The sequence below is a fragment of the Didymella exigua genome (assembly GCF_010094145.1).
Source record: "Didymella exigua CBS 183.55 unplaced genomic scaffold M421scaffold_21, whole genome shotgun sequence".
Taxonomy (NCBI): domain Eukaryota; kingdom Fungi; phylum Ascomycota; class Dothideomycetes; order Pleosporales; family Didymellaceae; genus Didymella; species Didymella exigua.
Genome location: NW_022984795.1, coordinates 383,101 through 403,230, shown reverse-complemented (window position 1 = coordinate 403,230; position 20,130 = coordinate 383,101). Strand labels below are relative to the sequence as shown.

The window sequence follows — 20,130 nt, the reverse complement described above, 5'->3', positions numbered from 1 at the left end:
GTGCTGCCTTGTCTTGTGGATTATTTTTCCACCGCAGTAGCTCGTACTAACAAGAGTACTTGCGGCAGCGTTTGGCTCACAAGACTTCATTCTTGGTTGACGTGTCGAAGCCTTGCAGGCTCGAGCAAGGGGCCATCTCGGCTCATCCCCTTCCAATCTTGCGCGCAGCCAAAGAAAGGGCAAAGTCCCTGAAGAGTAGTCAGACGCAACGTGCCAAGTCAGTCAACTAGGCATTTCGTTGCGTTGTACCGAAGCATGGCTTAAGTGCCCAGGAACGTGAGAGACCCAGTCACTTTTCAGCAACCGTGGCCTCCTTCCAACGAAGCTCTGGTGGGAGCAGTCGCAACTCTCTGTGATCTCAGACTATATTGCTTGGCTTCATCACTGGCAAGGAATCGAAGGACGAAGATGTCATCGGAAATGAAGATACACGAGACGTGAAGTTCAAAGCTTGTGCCTGCCAAGTTGCCCCGCTTCGAGTGCATGATCCTTGCCGCGATCACGAATGCTTGTTCTCTGATTGGTCGCGGCTTTTTTCTGACGCAATGCTCGCTAAACAACACCTCCCTTCATGTCGACAGTTGTCGAGGTTCAGATCTACCGACCTCCTCATCAGGTTACCATGATATGAGGACGGCGACTGCGTCTAAACGATGATGCTCACGCAGAGATCTTCATTGCAAGCCCATAGTATAGCGACCCAGGTACACCACGTGCTGCTGTCAAAAACCGCAAACGGACATCCACTACAACAACACTGTGTCGTCATCTCTGGAGAAATGCTTTGTGTAACCGCCACTGACGACCAACTACCGAGAGCCTTGCTCTCTCCTCTGCTCCACAGGGACCACGTATGTGTAAACTCAATCCGAGATGTCGAGGGTGCTGTAGCTCTGCTTTCCTCGGGCTGAAGGTGTACGAAGTAATGGCAGTTGCGTTTCACCGTTTAGTCATTTCGCTGTTCCGTGCGCATCGAGTAGCAGGCAGGTGCAACCGTACTCAATATTTCGCTTAAGCTTAGCTCGTTCTTCAGTAAACACCTGGACAACCACCTGCGTCCCTGCGTCTCTCCATCTTTGATCACCTACCTTCCTTACACCGCTGTCTTGACGACAACGACAACGTTCCTTTGATCAGCACAGCTGAACGAATTCACACTCTTTGCCACCTGCTGACCCACACTCTTTACCACCTGCTGACCCACACTCTTTACTACCTGCCGTCCCAACTGTGTACGCTCCTTTGTCGTCAGTCGCCGAAGTTGCGCTTGACCCGACTCGACATTCGCCGCTTTCGTCGAAGTAGTCAGTAAGCAACCTTCTCTCCACCACACCGTCGATAGCGGTAAGGCTGCGATGAGGTCTTCACCTCCATCCGGTTTCTGCGCTTCCGGCAGATCTCAACAGAATGGTGTTGACCTTCGTAGTATTTATATTGACCACAACGTCTCGATTGAGAGGAGCATCATCAGAACACAAACATCACTTTTCAGTTCTTCACTATCACCATAATGCGCCATTCTACACTTCTTGCCTCTACTCTTGCGGTTGGCAGTCTTGCCCTACCCCAGGGTCAGCTTGAGAAGCGCCAGCAAGTGACCGTGTACAGCACAGTCACGGTCACAGTCACTGTCTTCGCCAACCCAATCGCTACACCAGCATGGGCAGGACCCCCTAAGGCTCCCAACCCTCCCAACCCCAACCGGCCCTCATTCGCGCCGTCCTTGCCACTATGGACCCCGCCTCGTCCGGATGCTGGAAGGACCACCAGTAGCACACCACGAGCATCCTCTAGCACGGCGCCCGTTGTTAGTGTACCCGGCGCCACGCAGGGCCCGATTGGTGGTGGCCAGCCTACAGGTCCAGCCGTTCCTGGCAACACTCAAGGTGTTCCTGGTGTTGCTACTTCCGGTACTTCCATCGTCGGCAGCGCCATCAGCAATGCTCCGGTGCCTTCCAATGCAGCACCGACACCTGCTCCCGGCGGTGCTCCCCTCGACCCTGGACATACCCCAGGTGTAGGACAAGCTACACTTTCCGCTGGATTGGCCTACCAAAATGCGATTCTCTACCATCACAACGCCGCGCGTGCTAACCACAACGCCGCTCCGTTGGTCTGGAACCAGACTGTTGCCAACACTGCCGCCATTGCAGCCAACACTTGCAGATTTGAGCACCTTATCCCTGCGGGGGTGAACCAGGGCCAGAACCTGTTCACCGTCTCTGGCAATTACTTCAATGTTACTGCTGGTATTACCGAGAGTTGGTATAAGGGCGAGTTCCAGGCGATGTTGCCAGTATTCGGTCAGCCGAGCATTCCTGCTGAGATCTTCCACGACGTCGGCCACCTTACGCAGATTCTTTGGAAGGGAACTACCAGCGTTGGATGTGTATCCCTCGATTGTGGCAATAGGATGGTTGTTGGCGGCCAAGCCGGTTCTACCTTAAACAAGTATACCGTTTGCAACTATTATCCCGCAGGCAATGTCGGTACTCAATACGCAATCAACGTTGGCAGGCCCATCAGCAACACTAACCTCGGTAGCTGGAGCAATTAGGTATGCTTCGGTCTATTGTTGTCTTGCGATGATATACTTCCAGGTGTATGGTTTACTGTTGTATACCTTTTCACAGACGTCGCAGTGCCAAGCAGCAGTAGTGCCTGCATTGCTTCGCTGTTCCCCTTCTTGTCATGGATCCGCGGGATTTGTATTTCTGTTTCGGGATTGATCTGGAAGCAATCAGTCACGTCACATTCTTTCGAGCGTACCTTTAACTGTACATACTGGCGATCTACAGTCCTTACGACATGTAATATATATATCTTTGAATTACGATACGATCATCTACAACGCCAAAGCTCCATGCCAGAGTTTAACTTCCGTGATGCGCATTGGTTAATATTTCTGCCTAGGCGTTAGAACGTTGTCTGAGCCAAAAGATGTTATCAGGCCATAATCTCTTGGCGGAATTTGAGAACACGCATATCGGTTCCACGTGACGAAGGCTTCCAGTCCCATACGACTCTATCGTGTATGTAGCCGTAGATAGATTGGATCTGGTTGATCGTTAAGAATAGCTGCGCGTACTTGTCGATCGTCAACACAGATCGGTGAGAATTTCGTGCTCGCTGTCTGTGGCGTAGTCCTGAAGATACAGTAAACTCGCAGAACGTATCAAGTCGGCTCGGGAGGTTGGGAAAGCGCTGTTGCATAGGAGCTCCGCGCGCCCTGGTTTGAAATCCTAGTGTGCCTTGAGGTGATGTTGGTGAAGCTGATGGTGTCGACGCATTCTCTACGTGTAGAATACTGAAGTATTGTCCAGTGTTCTCCTAGTACGTGGCTGTCTGCCAGTCAGTCGTGACGTGACTTGACTTGACTGAATCACGGAATACCTGTAGCGCAACAGTGAAAACAGATCCAGTACGACCTACATCACCAAGAGGTTCCCAATAGCTCAAACAATCGGCGCGGTGGCACTTGTGTGGCGCGTTCGCAGTGCACTAAAAGGCGGACTGCCTCCTCATGCTCGACGATGTAGTCAATCCTCCAGCAGTCGCAGCTTTACTTGAACCATTTCATTACCAATGAGTCTTGTTCACCTCTAGGTAATGCAAGAATACCTCCCACGCCGCTAACGTACATATACCCAAACACCCATCCAGCCAGCCAAGCCGGATGCGCAGCCGAAGACGTAGCCAATCCCATTATCCATCTCAAATCTCGTCCAAATCCTCATCATCACGTTTCTTCCCGTTGGCGTTGAGGCGATCCATCCTGACCTCGTCCCTGTGCCTCGGGCTGTTATCCAGGCCACTCTGCGCCATCGCGCGGCGGCCCGACTCGCTCGTCTCGAGAAACTCGCGCAGCCTTTCTTTGCTAATGTCGAGAGCTTGCGCGGATGCGGCGTTGGCCATGCGTGCCATGGGACCCCAGAGGTTCAGGGTGTATGTGACGTATGCGCCAACGGCAGCGAGAATGAGGAAGATGAAGTATACGGGGTTGCGCAGAACTGTTCTTGTTAGTCGAGCTGAGAGACAAGGGATGTGAGGGAGACTTACCGGCTACTATTTCGTTCCACCCCAGTGCGAGAAGTAGTCCATAGAAGTACAGTGGCACCTGCGTCATGCCGCCGATGGCACTGCGCTTGGCTTCTACATAGACGCCGTCTGCTGTCTTCTTGAAGCGCACAAGAAGGTCTGCTTGCTTGGTGTCCGACAGCACTACTGTCTCATCTTCTAACGTCCTGCCCTCGTCGTCATCGAGACCTCCGATAGGTGCCAGATCCTCTTCATCGGCGGACGAAACAGACGCAGGCGCCTCACCGATCCACGCGCCAAGTGGTGGTGCTGATGATGTCTTCAAGAGTTTGAACCGAGCAAGCAGTGGGATGAGAGTAATGGTCGACTCGCGTGCCTTTGTGTAAACGCCCTCGATGTCGTCTGTGGGGCGCCATATTCTCGGTACGCCAGCCTCGTCGTAGCGGAACTTGTCCTCGAAGTTCTCTCGCAGCTTCAACAAGATGTTGCCCTCCATGACCTCCTCGTCGATCTTTGCGCGGAGTACACCCCACGACTTCCGTCGCAATCTCCATAAGCCAACCTCAACTTCTTCGGGGCTAGCGTCGAAGCTTTGTGCGCGGTCGGTGAAGCGCTTCTCGGCGCTCGAGACTGTGTCTGTGAAGATGGCCCAGACGCGGTCCCACAGGTCCTTTTCTGTCGCTGGCTTCTCACCATGCTCAGGGGCACCAGACCCACCACGCCCGGATCCAAGCTTGTTGAACTCAAGACCGACTGATTCGTCGAGGCGACCTCGTACCCAGCGCTCTATCCGTGTAGCCAACCGCCTCATCTCCTCCTTGCGCAGACGTCCAGATACTTCGTCCAGCTCTTTTTGGTACAGCGCAAGCTGATGTGTAGCGTCGCTCCACGATGCGCCCTGAATAGCAATTGACTTGGCGTCCTCCTCGAACTTTGCCAACGCTTTCTTCTTTTCCGAGTCCACGATTTGGGCGAAGTCATACGAGCCGCCTTTCTTCTGGCCATGCTTCACTGCTGTGCTGACGGCATTGCTGAAATCGTCGATGCCAGACTTATGTGCGGCGCCGATCTGCTTCTGGCTGAGTGCCTTGAGACGTGTATCGACCTTGCCTTCCAACTCTGCCAACTTCCTCTTGTAAACACCCTTGTGGTAGCGGCTCGCGTTCGTGTCGAAATTCTTGAAGACAAGCGCTCGTGCAGCATTCATAATCAGTCCGAGATCTGGAATGATTGAAGGTTGCCCTATCCTGGCATCCTCCGCCTGCCTGTCTTCCAATGGCGTGATCTTTTCGTCGAAGACCACAAGAACCTCCCGCGCGATCTCATCGCACCTGAACTGCGCAAGAAGTTCTTGCTGTGTTGGAAGATCGAGATCCTTGTTGTGTACAATCTGGTCCCAAACGCCCTCGGCGTATGCGGGGAACCCGTCGGCGGGAATTCGGCGATGGTACTGGGGAAGGAATATGGGAAGCTCAGCCTCGTCGAGAAGACCGCTCTTCTTCGGGTCATTGTAACCTTCTCTGAAGCGCAGGCTCAACTTGTTGACTGCCTCCTCAAACTTTTCCGGTTGCAGGATCTTGTGGGGTAGTGCGACGAAGGCGAAGTCGAAGTAGTCCTCGATGCGCGAGTTCTCGAGACCGGCAGGTTTCGATATGTTGGACCACAGTTTTGTGAGGTCTTGGATGATGGTATTCTGGAGGTTCTTGAGTGGTGTTGTGCCGAGGTGGTCACGGATGACAAAGAATAAGAGAGACTTGGGGATGGTCCTGTGTAGTGTCAGCAGCTCATCTTGCGTCAAACAAAGCTTGCACGTACTTGCTGTCCTTGACAAACAACTGCAAGTTGACTTCGAACACGGTCTTCAGCAGACCCATGTTTGCGCCCTGGTACAGACCAACTTGGTGCTCCCAGATGTTGACTATGAGAACCTCACTTGTCGCAAGCGCAAAGAGGGCACTCTTGCGCTCGAAGTCCTGGTCCTCTCCTCGCTCTCGTCCATCTGTGCCTTCCACATCCATAACCAGAATGTTCTCTGCCATGCCCGAGCCACCCGCTTCGCGCTTGTTCTTGCTCATCCATATTCCTTTTGTTGTCTGGCGGCGCTCCTGCTCTGACATGACACCGAATTGTGTGCCGAAGAGGTAGTTGAGGAGGGTCGACTTGCCCGTGGACTGCGATCCGAATACGGCAATGAGGTGGTAGTTGAAGCCTGCGGGGATGACCTGCTCGATGTTGAGGTATTTGGAGACATTTGAGCTGTGTTGCGCATGACTGTTAGCTGTCTGTCTGCCTAGGAGATGAAGTGTTAAAGAAGTACATACTTGAAAACCTTGTCCTCGTCGATGACTTGGACGCCATGCTCGTACCCGTCCTTGCCGCCGTCCTCGCCAACATTTGCGAAATGAGCGTTCATCATCATGCCCGGAGCAGTGGGGTGGCGAACATTGCCAGGACGGGTCCCATTATTGACCTTCAGGGTATCAGAGGCCATGCCTGAATGGTACAGCCGCGGGCAGCTGCACGTGTGCGGGAAGAATAACTTGGTGGAAAGGAGAAAGGTGGCCGTTGATGTCACAGGGCAAGGGGAGGTTAAGGGCGCACGCCGATGATTCGCTGCTGGGATGCTCGCTTAAGCGTTCAGGGCTACGCTCCCCGTTCATATGACGGTCTCGAGCATCATCTGCCTGTTTGTTTGCAGCATGCGAGTGGAAGCGGGGCCCAGCTGCCGAGTACGATTGTTGTGAGGAAGTCATTACGCCGGACCTACATCAGCAGGATGCATGGGCGCAGGATTGTGTGAGCGCGGTGTGGAAGCTGCGATCTATCTTCGATCTCGGTGCCGTTGCCAAGGAAACATACCCTTGCAAGCGCGCCATGTGAGCCTGTACCAGCTGTCAGTGAGACATTGTCTTGTCGGCTGCAAGAAGTGCGCTGTGCATCTCGCCATATGTACACGTTCATTCATCTATCATCTAATCATTTGTACTTCGCACTATTACTGTGCTCTACCGCTGCCACGTGTCTTCTTGCTTCGTGCCAGGCGGGAGCCCATAGCTGGGACCAGTAGGTGCTCTGCTGAAGCCTGTATCGTCGTCTCTCTTCTCGTCTCGTGCTGCTGGGTACGCGCCAATGCCAGCAGACATGGTGGCTGGGCTCGCTGTGAATGTTGGCCTCGACTTGAAATCCGTAGCTAGAGGAAGCAGTGTGCCCTGACCCTGTGATTGCAGCGCTCTGGCGCGTTTGTCCGCCTTGGCTGCGTCGGATGTCCTATCATACAGGTACAGGCCGATGAAGGTGAGGACAAATCCAAACGCCTGTGTTCGAGTCAAAGGCTTCTTGAACCAGACTACGGCAAAAACGATGACAAACACGCGCTTGATCAAGCTTGCAACGGAGTAGGTGACCGGTGAGACCATCGAGAGCAGGATGAAGGCCACAATATTCTGTCCAAAGTGGAACGTGCCGTTGAATAGAAACTCGAGCAGAAGTCGTCCGTGATCGTATGCGCCAGGCTTCTCAGACAATTCGATTGAGGCGTCGTGTAGAAAGTCGCCCATCAGAGTGAATCCTTCAGTCCACAACCAGAGTGGTAGCGTAATCAAAAATGCTAAGCCAGACGAGTAGCAGAGTAAATTGAGCTTGTCAGGTTTCGTGAACTTCGTCGGCGGTAGCCCTTCCTTCTCGGCGGAGGCCGCGTCGTTGAAAATCTGTTTCGAAACGATGTTCTGCGTAACGAAAACAATAGCGCTCGCAAAGGCCATGATCAGACCCATAAAGTTCGCATTGAAGTCTGCCGAGCATGCCAGAATGACACCGAGGGTAAGTGGTATTAGCGAGAGGTACGTGGGGATGGAGTACGAGATGCCAAAGAAGAAGCGATACGCAAAGACCGTCATGAGGGGTGACAATCCCTTGATGGTGTGCACCAGCGACACCGGTATCCTCGATGTCGCATCCGCGCTCAGAATATGACCGCCAATCATGAACGCGGTAAGGGGCAGCGTTGCGACAATGATCTCCTTGTGTGGCCTACGGATGCCATACTTCAAGAATGGCATCGTCTGCTTCATACGCGGATATCGTTTGGCCAACGCTGACAGTATTATGCACCATCCCGAGACGAAGGCGAATTGGGCGGTCGTGAGGGTAATCGGCTTCGGCAGCGCAGTGAGGATCGCCTTCGAGGACATGTTGGTGAAGATAGAAGTCAAATACCAGATACCACAGAGCGCCTGCATTCGTTAGCATCGCGTTGACAACCGTCAATCATTCAGACGTACGATGAGCTTTGGGGAGAGCGGCGCCTTGAGCGCATCTGCAATCTCGTGCGCATTCTGACTGACGCTGCCTTTCCGTGTTCTAATCGTCTGGAAAGCCTCACTCAGACTCTTCTGTCTACCGTGTCTATTCGAAGGCCCCGAAACCGAATGGCTCGCAAACCCCACCCTTGCTTCTTTCCTAGGTTGCCACCTGTCCGAAGGTATAGCATAGCCGTTCGTATGCGTCGCATGGCTGGGACTCGCATTGCGAGAAGAGGTGCGGCCCAACGGTTCTTCGGGAAGTAGATCTGGTTCAAAGGCGGGGAACCTGAATGTGGCATGCGGCCCGGCATCTCGTGCCTCTGTGGTGGACATTGATGCGGCAGTGCGTGAGTCGTGTAGGTCTCGGAAATTCTGTGATTAGGCCATAGATGCGGTGGTTTATTCGTATCTACTGGTGCGCTCCTGATAGGGTCTTGACGATGCCGGTCGCACCACGACGGCTGCCCGCAAGTGTCTAAGGGTTCGTCTGGTGTCGCGTAGCCTGCGCGAAAAGGCTTAAGGTGTTGAGTACAAGTTTCAACGGCGGATTGTTGCTGAACTTCCGACACCATCATCAACGCGTCCGGATGCAGTTCAGATCTGCTAGTTTAGCTGCAGCAGGGGTACGACGCCTATCATTATGCCGGATGCCAGCCACCGGCTTTATTAGCAACATCACGTCCTGCAGGCAAGAATCCTACGAAGTACTCAAGACTTGGCCGCGCGATGCACGCCCCCTCACACTGCCTGTCGTTGGCGATATTGCTGTTCCTGCAGCTCTGTCCACCGTGCCAATGCTCCATATCAGCCCCACTCGATCACAAGCCCCTGCTCTCCTTCAACAGCACATGGGAGATTCTTGGGCCGTTCCAGATAGGCACACGAGGTATGCAGAGCCTCAATGGACTGACAATGACGTTGCTGAGTTTTTCCAGAGGCCACTTGGGGTGCGGATCCTCTTGAATTTGAAGGTGGATTCAGGAACCTCGAGTATGACTCCCAGGCATCTTTCCGGAGTTCTCTTCCGACAACTGGCACCGCTCATTGGAACCTGACAACCGCGAAGACCCTCAGTGGCTCGGCTTCAGCCAATGCTTCTCTCAGTATAAGCTATTCCAATGTAGACTGGGATTTCCTTAAGACCATTTATGGATGGGCCTCGGTCCAGTATCAGACTTGGGCTCGAGGGGAGCTGATAGTCGGCGGCGAGGACACCCAACATATCATCCTTCATACCGATGCGATCCTGGAGTGTTGGATCAATGACACACACTACTTTGGCGGCGACTATTACAGCTATCGTAATGCTCCACCTGTACTGCACCTTGGCCCTGGAAATCACCGCATTGACCTACGACTGGCACGCGACGCTAGAGCTTTTGGAGGCATCCTTGAGCCCATCACCGGCGTTGTTGTGGCTGTTGAGCAGGTTACCGGCAACCTCAACCTAGCCAAGCCTGGGATCCTTATGTCAGATGTCATCGATGGCGAGCTCGCAACCCCTCATGGTTCGGTTACGTTGCGCAACAGCGGTACTCAGGATATTGAGATCACTGGAATCCATGCCGCAAATGTCAGCACCAGTGCTAGCACCTCCTATTCTCTATTGGGATTGGATACGGGCAGTCAAATGCCTATAGCACGAGGTGCTAACGATCTGGCGCCTGAACAGGTCACTGACGATAACGCTGAGAGTGCTCACGAGCCTAGTATAGTCATTGTCGCAGGACAGACTAGACCCGTGGCGTTCAACATCACGTTACCTTCTCACAACGCTTCGTCACTCGCATATAACATCACATACAGGACTGTTGGCAGCAACAAGCAGTCGAATCTCGAAGTCACTCAAGACCTCAACTATGTATCGGTTTACGATCCTCACAAAATCACGTTCTTACATCCAGGCGGCATGGTGTCTTATGCTATGCTTCGACCGCCAGCTAAGAACGCCAGCTGCCGACATGAGCAAAAAAGACTGCCTGTATTGCTGGCCATGCACGGAGCAGGTCTAGAGGCCGACAACCCTATGGTTCCTGGGGCTTTGAGACCCGTTTCTGACCTGTGTTCCTGGACCGTCTTCCCTACGGGCGTAACACCCTGGTCAGGCGACGACTGGCACAATTGGGGTTTCGCCGATGTAGAGGCCGCTATCGAAGCTATACCTGGCTGGATCCTGTACGGCAACTGGTCGGGGCCAGGTGTTGACACAAATCGCTGGATCGTTTCTGGACACTCAAACGGTGGTCAAGGCACTTGGTACGCGTTGACCCATCGTCCTGATAAAGTACTTGCTGCTGCCCCTGTCTCTGGTTATGCAAGCATCCAGAAGTACGTACCTTATGAGTTTTGGCAGCCTGCCGACCCTAGACGAACGTCAGTCGTTAGCGCATCTCTGAATAGCTATCGGCACGAGATGCTTATGGCCAATGCCCAGGGAATTCCTATTCGACAGCAGCACGGCGAAGTCGATGACAATGTGCCAGCGTACCACTCGCGATTCCTGTCCCAACAACTCCGGCTGGCAGGCGCTAACTCGAGCTACAACGAAGTGCCAGATCAGAACCACTACTGGGACGGCGTCATGACAACGCCACCCTTAGTCGATTTCTACTACAACTTTACTAGGAGTACAGAGGAGTTACCTCGTGAGCTAGATGAGTTCAACATCGTGGTCGGCGATCCTGGTGACATGGGTAGTAAGGGTGGAGTCAGGGTCACGCAGCTCGAAGATCCTGGGCAGTATGGCAGAGTGCACGTACGAGGTCGTAGGGTGAAGACATCGAACGTGTTGGGCATTGAATTTGGTCATCCATTCTGGACAGACACTGTCGTTGTTGACGGTCAAACACTGGACCTTGCGGGCGCCGCTGCAAACACTGGCTCTACTATCCAAGCGCGTCTGTCAGGTAACAGCTGGGTCATCAATACAGTCGGCACGACAGATGAGTCAACCGACAGACGAGGTCGCCAGCTGGGTTCGATGACGGCTATTCTACGCACCCACGGTCCCATCATCATCAAGCACCCTGGAACAGTCCATGCCTCACACCTCGCCCTTCAGGTATCGCGCAACCTGTATCAGTACTTCCACGCCGACACCGTTATCTTAAGCGACATTGCAGACACTGCATCTGCGAACGCCACTGGCAATGTCATTCACCTCTCTATCGGTGATGGGCTCACAAGCGCTGATCCAGACTTTCCCATCCAGGCGTCTACATCAGGTGCTTCACTTCGAGACAGCCGCGGGCGAGAGCAACTATACGACAATTCGCAAGGTGCTGCGTGGTTGCGACCATTGGATGGCGAAAGGCTGGAGCTAGTGCTCTGGGGAGCTGACGAAGAGGGGCTTAGGCAAGCTGCCAGGTTGGTGCCCATGCTCACGGGCGTAGGTCAGCCAGACTTCGTTATACTTGGTGAGGAGACGAAGTGGAAGGGCATCGAAGGTGCACTGGCGCTGGGCTTCTTCAACTCGCAGTGGCAGGTCACTGCATCTAGCTTCGTATCGTGAGCCGCTATCTACCAACAGCCACAATAGAGACAGCTGTTCATCTTCACCTTCACCGTCTTAACGGCCCTGCGATATCGGGGACGCTTACTATGCCTTCCCTGACTGGCTAACAGTCGACGCGAGCTCGGCGGTGACGGCGACTAATGGGCGCGCCTGCGCGACTTCCCCTTCCATAACGCTAAACGCGTCTTCGTCTTCGCTTCCTTCCCCACAACTTCGCCTTTCCTTTCCACATCAACCTCCAGTCGCGGTGCAACTTCTTCTCACCGTGCCCACACTCCCTTCGTCCTTTCCAGTGCGTCGCTGCTAACTGCAAGCTACCAATCTAGTTTGCATCTTCTGCGTTTCCACTCCGCTTCTTCATCTACTTGGCCATATACGTCGCCAACGGAGTATCGTCGAGCAGCTGTGTCTTGCATATTATCCTCGCATCTGCACAGTCACGTCACCATACGCACATCTCTCGGATCTCTTTCATCTACCAGCACCTCGCCGCCACTGAAAATGGCCTTCAATATGACTTCGGACGGCTCGCCCACTCCCCGCAAAGGTCCTGCCCGATTCAACATGCCTCATGGAGACCTGAGGGTCGACACTTCACCAGAGGTACTGGGCCAGCTCAACGGCAGTAGCCAGAACTGCTTCCCATACGGTCTTCACCCTTCTTTTGGCTCGTCATTGACATCCAACTCGCAGGGTCTGAAGCGGCCGCTCGGTACTTCCACCATGGGCAACATCGGCATGCCTTCAATGCAGCAGCAACAGCAGCAGCAGCACTTCGGCAGCTCCAAGGTCAGTCGACACCCTGTCAGATCTTTGCCATTATGACGAGTTCTCTCCTTCACTTCACATGCTTGAGGCTTACTGATGCACAGAACAAGGGTGACAACTACCAGGATAAGTCCGTCATGGACTCGCTCTTGCAGCGTCTGCATGAGCGGTCATCGCCTGATGATTCATACAAGTCCTCCTCCAGCAGCTCGGTTCCCATCACGCCAGCCACCGAGGATTACGCGAGCACGCCACCTACGATGGCCTCTGCGGACTCTTCCATTCTAGTCAATGCATCGGAGCTGCACAAGATTAGGGAAGAGCTACAAGCTGCCAAGGACAAGATCGCTCGTATGAATCAGGATGCCCACAGCCACCTCGTTGCCAGGTCCACGATGGAACATCTCAGCCAGTCGTCCGAAGCCGATTACGGATACAACATTGGTGAGGTTACGGAGCAGACGCTTGCACAGTTGCAGAACAACTTCAACGCTTCCACCCGTGCTAATGACGGCTGGGGCAACCAGTCGGCTCGTCCACCCTACAACACGAACAACAACTTTGGTTCTCAGTATCAGGCCCAAGCCCAGACCCAAGCTCGACCACCGATCCTTGTCGGCCAGTCCACAGCTCGACGAGGCAGCGGCTTCCTCAACGAACCTACTCACTTTCCTCTTGACCAGGGCTTCCGCGGCGGTGGCATGAACAACGGCATGGGCAGCTTCATGGGCAACGGTATGGCCGCAAGCTTCAACGCTGGCTACAGCAACGGAATGAGCAACCCACCGAGCCGCCCGGACTCTGCCTTCGACCCCGCTTACAACCAGTATGGCGGACTGCCCATGCAAGCTGCAAACTATTCTACTCCGATTGGAACTCTCGGTGGAAGCAGGCTTTCTCCTGTTGCAAACGAGTTCGACGTGTCCACTGGCATGGGTCCTTCACCATGGAACTCTCAGGTGATTGGCTCTTCGCATGACGATAACTTGAATATCTGCTGACACTTCTTCCAGGCTCCCAGTGAGACCGGTAGCTCGCAATATATGCCGCCTGTCGAACCCTTGAACTACCGCCGGCTGTTGGATCGCAACATGAGCTGCAACTGGAAGTACATTGTCGACAAGATCATCTGCAACAACGATCAGCAGGCTTCGATATTTCTCCAGCAGAAGCTCAAGGTCGGCACGCCAGACCAAAAATACGACATTGTCGAAGCCATCATCGCCCAGGCTTACTCCTTGATGATCAACCGCTTCGGAAACTTCCTGGTTCAGCGCTGTTTCGAGCACGGCACGCCAGACCAGATCATTGCCATTGCTCAAGCAATCCGTGGCAATACGCTTGCTCTCAGCATGGATGCTTTCGGCTGCCACGTCATTCAGAAGGCTTTCGACTGCGTTCCCGAAGAGTACAAGGCCACCATGGTTCACGAATTGCTTCGTCGCATCCCAGAGACTGTCATTCACCGCTACGCATGTCACGTTTGGCAGAAGCTGTTCGAGCTGCGCTGGAGCGACTCACCGCCACAGATCATGCGCTACGTCAACGAGGCCCTCCGTGGCATGTGGCACGAAGTCGCTTTGGGTGAGACTGGCAGTCTTGTCGTTCAGAATATCTTTGAGAACTGCCTGGAGGAGGACAAGGTGCGCCAAACATACCCCTGTTCCCCAGATGTTTCCTGCTCACCAGTCATAGCGTCCTTGCATCAACGAGGTACTTGCTAGCATCGACGTGATTGCTCATGGCCAATTCGGCAACTGGTGCATCCAACATATCTGTGAGCACGGTGCTCCTGCCGACCGCAGCCGTGCCATCGATCACATCCTCCGCTTTGCGACCGAGTACAGCATGGACCAGTACGCATCTAAGGTCATCGAGAAGTGTCTGAAGATCGGCAACACCGACTTCTTAGATCGCTACTTGGAGCGTGTCTGCGAAGGTCGCCCCGACCGCCCCCGTATGCCTCTGATCGATAGTGAGTGCTCGTTCCTTGGTTCCGGGTGATTCGATGCTGATATCGCTGTAGTCGCTGGAGATCAATTTGGCAACTACCTCATCCAGTACATTTTGACCAACAGCAGTGCACAACACCGCGAGATTGTCGGCAGCCACATCCGCAAGCACATGGTCTCCCTCCGCGGCTCGAAGTACGGCTCGCGCGTCGCCATGCTGTGCTGCAACCCCGCCGTCACCACACGCCCCGGCCCACCTGCTGGTATGGTGCCTCGCTACAACGCCCCCGTTGGTCGCACTACCGCCTTTCCCGGCACCTTCCGCTGAAGGTCATATCTGATAGACACATCTGGCTTCAACTTACACCGTTGGTTATCGTAACCACGAACGCGCTCGTTCCCGTTGTCGATCTCACCGAAGAGATATTCCCAAGTTACAGTTCATGTCGAAAAAGATTGTCGAACCGATTGGGAGAAGACGCAAAACCATTTCCTAGTGTTGGACGGATCAGCATCGCCACTCGAGACATGTCTACCCACGATATGCTCTTTCTTGTTTATCTCAGCATTTTCTTCCTGGGTTGACTAATTGGTGCATGAGCAGGATGGTCGACTGGAGACGATGTCAGATACTGGAGCTGGATCCTTGTACGTGGTTATCCTTCTTACAAAAGTACCGCAGGTTCTAAGGAGTATGGCTACAAGAAAGCATGGCAGGTTGTGAACATTCCTCCAAAATATAAGCAATCGTGCATTACATTACATGCTCCTGCATGAAGTTTGAGATTATATGTGGATAGCTTCCCTCGCAGCTTGTTCGTGTCATATAAGATACGTGCAATGTGCTTAGTGATTGCAATTGTATGGTGCTGGTGTTGAGGACCGACTCGGAAGCGAAGCTCGGGATTCGGCGGTAGCTCGGGCGCGTTCGGAACTTCATGTATGGACTTCCGGCAAGACGAGTATTTCCCGGAGGAAAGACCGACGGTGCATAACAACGATTCCAAAACACGGGAGTCTGAGGCCTGTGGTTCAATTTGGCCGTGGCGGACATGCCCGAATTATGTGAGTTGCTGGTGGAACGGCCAGCGGCAACGCTAGTGATGCCGCAGCGGCTTCACCGCGTGATCCGAATAATTTGCGATGCACGAGACGGACCGTTTCTGGAGCATCGCTGACTGTTCGGCCTCTTCGGCGGTAGGGCTGATCGGACAGAACTGCTTGCGCTTGTTTTCAGATGCTGGATCGCCCAGACCTATGAGATCACGACTCGTCATCTGATCTGAGCGGCAAGAAGAGCAATTACACGCAGTCTGAAGAGTAGAGGCGACTAGCACAAGCACATCTGGATGGACAAACCGGAGAAAGAAAGATGTGGCGCACAGCATGTCAGGGCGCGGTGGTTCGATGCTCTGTCTGACAGATGGTCGGGAACAAGGCCGTCGTGACAGGGTCTGCCGAAAGGCGTTGCCTCAGCACGCGCTAAGCTGCCGGGCAGTCGGCGACGTCACCATGGGGTAGTTTTGAGCGCTGCGTTATCCTTTCATAAGCATTGCGTGCGCCTGGCTCCACTGCTGGCCTTGAACATATCGCACTCTCCTCTTTGCGAGCTCTGTACTCTACGATTGTCCCCTCTGAAAACACGTTATACCCAGCACATACGACGAAAGTACATAGAACAAGCTATCACACAAGATGAAGGTCCTCACGCCCGAGCAGGAACAGGCGCATTACAAGTGAGTTGACTTACAGGAAGCTGCGCGAGAGGTCGCTGATGGATATGAAGTGCCTCAGTTAAAGGCGGAACAATTGCTGGTCTTGTCGGCACAGCAGTCGGCGCCGCCGCTGTAGTGGGCGCAAGCAGAAGATACCCATCCTTCAGGGCGCTGACCCTGCCCTTCCGGGCTTTCCTCGTCACATCCGCAGGAACATTCACTGGTACGTTTGTGCTATGAAATCTTCTCTTTCCGCCTCCATACTAATTCTCCCCAGCTGTCATTGCCGCCGACCGCGCCTCGGCACAATGGGATATCGAGAACAACCCCGAGAAGAAAGCCGAAATCGAGCGCGAGCGCAGTCGTGCGGCCCTCCTGGAGCAGAACAAGACGGCCTTCGAGCGCGCCAAGGGTTGGGCAACTGAGAACCGGTACCCGCTGCTCTTCGGCTTCTGGGTCGCCTCCATGGCTGGCTCCTGGACAATGGTCAACCGCAACCCCTACCTGAGCGGCTCCCAGAAGCTCGTTCAGGCCCGTATGTACGCCCAGGGAGGTACACTGGCAGCGCTACTTACGTCATTCGCGATCGAGGGCGCGGATGCGGCAAAGGGCAAGGGACGCTGGGAGACGATCAAGGTCCTGGATCCGAATGACCCGACACATCAGCATATCATTGAGAAGAAGATCCACCATGAGCGGTATGCTGGCGAGGACCAGTGGAGAGGTATGTTCGATCTCTGTGGTGCTGACGAACCGTGCTTTGTCACGATTACAGCTTTGTCATGATCACGGCATCTTGACATTTGAGGAACTATGCTGACGAACTCACAGAGATGGTTGAGGCTGAAGAGGAGCGCATTAAGGAGCGCAACGCGCAGATCGAGGCCAAGCGCGAACACCCCGAAAACAAAGAGAAGCAGGGCAAGGCGCAAAAGGAGAAGAAGGAGGAGAAGGACAAGTCTGGCGACAAAGCTTAGACGTCTGCACATTGATTCTCCTCCGGTCCAGCACCTTCGCTGACCTTTAACATTTGCTGTCTCATCGCCGATTCGAGCTTGTCTAGCTACCCCCGTCCGAGGCTTGACGATAGCTCTAGCACTCCGTTACCATTTCCTGGCGTTTGGCGGCTACATACGAGTATTCCACGCACCTACGACCTGTACGAGTAGTGTTCAGCCGATTGAATGCGAAGCGGCTATGTTTTGTAGAAAATATTGCTCTACCAGAGCTCTAGTGCAATTGACCTCATCTTGACCTCCTACCATAGAAAGTGTTTTGCGGCTATGTGTCTCGCCTACCACACCTTTTGAGAGTTGCCACGCTCACTGAGCACTTGTCCTGGATGTTCAGACTGCGTAAGCTGTCTAGAGGTACATAGACGTCACTCTTAGCGTACCCCGGATTAAGGGTCGTATAGACTAGGGTCTGTCATGACGTCGATGCATCTCAAAGAGTCGTGGGCGTCACATGTTTCCGCGCCTGAGCTACACCAGCTTTATGCATGACCTGTAGATCTTCATCCTAGACGCACTGAAGCACTGTCCCTATCCCCCTCTGTCTCCGTACCAAAACCAGAACAGCCCACAGACGACAAATCAACCACAGACCTACCTCCACCAGCCCAAGCACAAACCAAGACCCAACCCACGCCAGAGTCCCAAAGCCCCAATAATGCCACCCCCCTCATCCTTCAGCAACATCTCCCACCGCCTCCTCGACAATGCCCGCCTAGCCAGCGCCCCTACGAGGCCTGCAGACCCCTCCTTGACGGCGGCCATCGCAGACCTCGCTCTCCACCCCACGCTCGAAGCCACCTGCCACATTCTCAATCACGACCTGCCCTCTGCACACTTCCTCGTGCGGCACATGCAAGCCCCGCCCGCGCTGGAAGGGATGCTGCTGCACAGCATCCTTCACCGGAGCGAGGGCGACTTCGGCAACGCACGGCTGTGGCTCGGTGACGTCGGCGACGCGTGTGAGGGGTGGGTGCCGAAGAAACGTCGTGACGGCGAACGGCTGGATGTGGATGTAGCGGGGCGGTGCGCGTGTCCGAGCTTCGACGCGTCGCTTGTCGATTATGTGTATGGCGAGCAGGGGGTCGAGGGGGCGCAGATGTTGGTGGATGATGTGGAAGCGTTTCGCAAGCGGAAGGGTGGGGAGAGCGAAGAGGGGAGGTTGAATGAGAGGATTAGGGAGGAGATGACGAAGGGAATGGAGTGGTGTGTTGAGAAGTTTGGGACGCGGCGGTATGCCGATGCGAGCAAAGCGTGGGTCAAGAATAGCGAGGAGGTGCAGAAGATTAGCAATGATATGGTGAGCGGGGGGAAGGGGCATCGCGAGTTCTAAGGAGTGGTTGGTGCAGATGCTCACTATCTTGAACGGTGAAACCAGACATGAACCATATCGTGGCTGGGTGAGGCATAGACGTGATAGTGGACGCTGCATTGCATTCGTACAGCAGCATAGTGACATTACCATCTCCAACTAAAGAAAAGACCCACCAACATGCGGAAACCAAGACACAGACCTCTAAGCCGGCTCATCCAGCACAGCCAAGCACCTGCAATGGAAGCAGAAACAGGAAGCAGATGTTGAAAGAGGGTAGTCGACCAAAAGACATCCTGGACGCCGTGAAACTTGACATGACTCGTGGGCATTTGCACATGACAGGCGTATCTGGTCGTTCAGCGCAGCGCACTGCTATCGTCTGCCCCTACCGAACGTGCGTGAGACGCAGCGCAGTGCGTCGTGAGGCTCACGTGTGTTCGTCTAGCAGCATCCCTTCTTCTGCTCTGCATCGGCCGACTTGCTGATCTCGAGGACCTTGCGCTCGCCGCCGAGGACGTTCTGGCTGCCCTCGCCCTGGTCGAGTGCCTTGCTGGAGACGATGCGGTAGATTTCTGGTGGCTTGTCAGTCCAGTCCTTGGCTCATCGCAACGCTGCGTAGTATGAGGGGCATTGGCGACGGGGCGGCGGGAACGTACCTGTGAGGATGTTCTGGAAAGCAAGCTCGACGTTGCTGGCGTCCAGGGCGGACGTCTCGATGAAGGACAGATTGTTCTCGCCTGTAAGTGGTCGTTGTTAGCAGCCGTCTCTGCATCGACATACCCAACCGTATGCTGCGAATCCGTGTACGTACTCGCAAACTGCTTGGCCTCCTCGGTGGGCACTGCCCGCAGATGCCTCAAATCGCTCTTGTTTCCAACCAGCATGATGACGATGTTCGAGTCGGCATGGTCGCGCAGCTCCTTCAGCCACCTTGTAACATTCTCGTAAGTCTGGTGCTTGCTGATGTCGTAGACGAGCAGCGCTCCCACGGCGCCGCGGTAGTAGGCCGATGTGATGGCGCGGTACCGCTCCTGGCCAGCTGTGTCCCAGATCTGGGCCTTGATGGTCTTGGCGTCTACCTGGATCGAGCGGGTCGCGAACTCGACGCCAATGGTCGACTTGGAGTCGAGGTTGAACTCGTTGCGGGTGAATCTGCTCAACAGGTTGGATTTACCGACACCTGAGTCTCCGATGAGGACCACTGCTGGGCATTAGCGGGGGCAGGCGTGGCGGCGCAGAGGCAGTGGGTACCCTTGAAGAGGAACTGCAGCCAGTGTGTCAGTACAGGAAGCCATGAGCGCACAAGTCGCACAGGAGACTCACGTCATATTCGTCGTTCGCCATGGCTGCCGTGAGCGGGGGAGCGAGTGCGCAGTGGGGGAGGGCGCCCGTATGTTGGCGCGAGACTGGGCGGTGGTGGTGAAGGTAGTCGGCGTGGTGGTGTGCGGGCGGTGTAGGGCTATGGCAGTGCCTCTTCGTAGTTCGTGGGCGGAGATCTGGCTGCCTCCTGCCTC

The 20,130-nt window shown here is 54.5% G+C and overlaps 8 protein-coding genes across 8 annotated transcripts; 5 read left to right on the top strand and 3 right to left on the bottom strand.

Annotated features, from left to right (window-relative positions):
- The first annotated feature begins 1,100 nt into the window (after nucleotides 1-1,100).
- Nucleotides 1,101-2,851, top strand: M421DRAFT_422647 (PR-1-like protein). The gene is made up of 2 exons (XM_033593233.1): nucleotides 1,101-1,308; nucleotides 1,427-2,851. The coding sequence occupies exon 2, from the start codon at nucleotides 1,511-1,513 to the stop codon at nucleotides 2,555-2,557; it is 1,047 nt and encodes a 348-aa protein (XP_033446924.1). The 5' UTR covers nucleotides 1,101-1,308; nucleotides 1,427-1,510; the 3' UTR covers nucleotides 2,558-2,851.
- A 448-nt stretch (nucleotides 2,852-3,299) lies between these two features.
- M421DRAFT_422646 (GTP-binding protein Sey1) lies at nucleotides 3,300-6,922 on the bottom strand. Its single transcript, XM_033593232.1, has 4 exons — nucleotides 6,360-6,922; nucleotides 5,854-6,294; nucleotides 4,060-5,804; nucleotides 3,300-4,010 (listed from the first exon to the last, which is right to left on the bottom strand). The coding sequence occupies exons 1-4, from the start codon at nucleotides 6,527-6,529 to the stop codon at nucleotides 3,715-3,717; spliced, it is 2,652 nt and encodes an 883-aa protein (XP_033446923.1). The 5' UTR covers nucleotides 6,530-6,922; the 3' UTR covers nucleotides 3,300-3,714.
- A 23-nt stretch (nucleotides 6,923-6,945) lies between these two features.
- M421DRAFT_422645 (TPT-domain-containing protein) lies at nucleotides 6,946-8,879 on the bottom strand. The gene is made up of 2 exons (XM_033593231.1): nucleotides 8,319-8,879; nucleotides 6,946-8,270 (listed from the first exon to the last, which is right to left on the bottom strand). Exons 1-2 carry the CDS (start codon nucleotides 8,670-8,672, stop codon nucleotides 7,044-7,046), a joined length of 1,581 nt encoding a protein of 526 aa, XP_033446922.1. The 5' UTR covers nucleotides 8,673-8,879; the 3' UTR covers nucleotides 6,946-7,043.
- A 186-nt stretch (nucleotides 8,880-9,065) lies between these two features.
- On the top strand, nucleotides 9,066-11,850 carry M421DRAFT_67357 (uncharacterized protein; the record flags this gene model as incomplete). The annotated part of the gene is made up of 2 exons (XM_033596393.1): nucleotides 9,066-9,225; nucleotides 9,275-11,850. 2 exons carry the CDS (start codon nucleotides 9,066-9,068, stop codon nucleotides 11,848-11,850), a joined length of 2,736 nt encoding a protein of 911 aa, XP_033446921.1.
- A 504-nt stretch (nucleotides 11,851-12,354) lies between these two features.
- M421DRAFT_67291 (pumilio-family RNA binding repeat domain-containing protein) lies at nucleotides 12,355-14,901 on the top strand (the record flags this gene model as incomplete). The annotated part of the gene is made up of 5 exons (XM_033596390.1): nucleotides 12,355-12,642; nucleotides 12,726-13,580; nucleotides 13,635-14,264; nucleotides 14,317-14,596; nucleotides 14,648-14,901. The coding sequence occupies 5 exons, from the start codon at nucleotides 12,355-12,357 to the stop codon at nucleotides 14,899-14,901; spliced, it is 2,307 nt and encodes a 768-aa protein (XP_033446920.1).
- A 940-nt stretch (nucleotides 14,902-15,841) lies between these two features.
- On the top strand, nucleotides 15,842-17,550 carry M421DRAFT_422641 (mitochondrial hypoxia responsive domain-containing protein). The gene is made up of 4 exons (XM_033593230.1): nucleotides 15,842-16,309; nucleotides 16,360-16,511; nucleotides 16,566-17,012; nucleotides 17,120-17,550. Exons 1-4 carry the CDS (start codon nucleotides 16,269-16,271, stop codon nucleotides 17,263-17,265), a joined length of 786 nt encoding a protein of 261 aa, XP_033446919.1. The 5' UTR covers nucleotides 15,842-16,268; the 3' UTR covers nucleotides 17,266-17,550.
- A 409-nt stretch (nucleotides 17,551-17,959) lies between these two features.
- Nucleotides 17,960-18,634, top strand: M421DRAFT_67093 (uncharacterized protein; the record flags this gene model as incomplete). The annotated part of the gene is made up of 1 exon (XM_033596373.1): nucleotides 17,960-18,634. The coding sequence occupies one exon, from the start codon at nucleotides 17,960-17,962 to the stop codon at nucleotides 18,632-18,634; it is 675 nt and encodes a 224-aa protein (XP_033446918.1).
- Nucleotides 18,635-19,057: 423 nt separating this feature from the next.
- Nucleotides 19,058-19,960, bottom strand: M421DRAFT_102386 (GTP-binding protein yptV1; the record flags this gene model as incomplete). The annotated part of the gene is made up of 4 exons (XM_033586770.1): nucleotides 19,058-19,188; nucleotides 19,273-19,353; nucleotides 19,428-19,817; nucleotides 19,936-19,960. 4 exons carry the CDS (start codon nucleotides 19,958-19,960, stop codon nucleotides 19,058-19,060), a joined length of 627 nt encoding a protein of 208 aa, XP_033446917.1.
- Between the last annotated feature and the right edge of the window lie 170 nt (nucleotides 19,961-20,130).

What these genes read in the sequence shown, in the direction of transcription:
- M421DRAFT_422647 (XM_033593233.1), top strand. Translation starts at nt 1,511, where the DNA reads ATGCGCCATTCTACACTTCTTGCCTCTACTCTTGCGGTTGGCAGTCTT.
- M421DRAFT_422646 (XM_033593232.1), bottom strand. Translation starts at nt 6,529, where the DNA reads ATGGCCTCTGATACCCTGAAGGTCAATAATGGGACCCGTCCTGGCAAT. An exon ending in TTGTTTGTCAAGGACAGCAA is followed by an intron (nt 5,805 to 5,853) that starts GTACGTGCAAGC and finishes GACACTACACAG; the next exon opens with GACCATCCCCAAGTCTCTCT. An exon ending in GTGGAACGAAATAGTAGCCG is followed by an intron (nt 4,011 to 4,059) that starts GTAAGTCTCCCT and finishes TAACAAGAACAG; the next exon opens with TTCTGCGCAACCCCGTATAC.
- M421DRAFT_422645 (XM_033593231.1), bottom strand. Translation starts at nt 8,672, where the DNA reads ATGTCCACCACAGAGGCACGAGATGCCGGGCCGCATGCCACATTCAGG. An exon ending in CGCTCTCCCCAAAGCTCATC is followed by an intron (nt 8,271 to 8,318) that starts GTACGTCTGAAT and finishes TAACGAATGCAG; the next exon opens with GCGCTCTGTGGTATCTGGTA.
- M421DRAFT_422641 (XM_033593230.1), top strand. Translation starts at nt 16,269, where the DNA reads ATGAAGGTCCTCACGCCCGAGCAGGAACAGGCGCATTACAA. An exon ending in ATCCGCAGGAACATTCACTG is followed by an intron (nt 16,512 to 16,565) that starts GTACGTTTGTGC and finishes AATTCTCCCCAG; the next exon opens with CTGTCATTGCCGCCGACCGC. An exon ending in TGGCGAGGACCAGTGGAGAG is followed by an intron (nt 17,013 to 17,119) that starts GTATGTTCGATC and finishes ACGAACTCACAG; the next exon opens with AGATGGTTGAGGCTGAAGAG.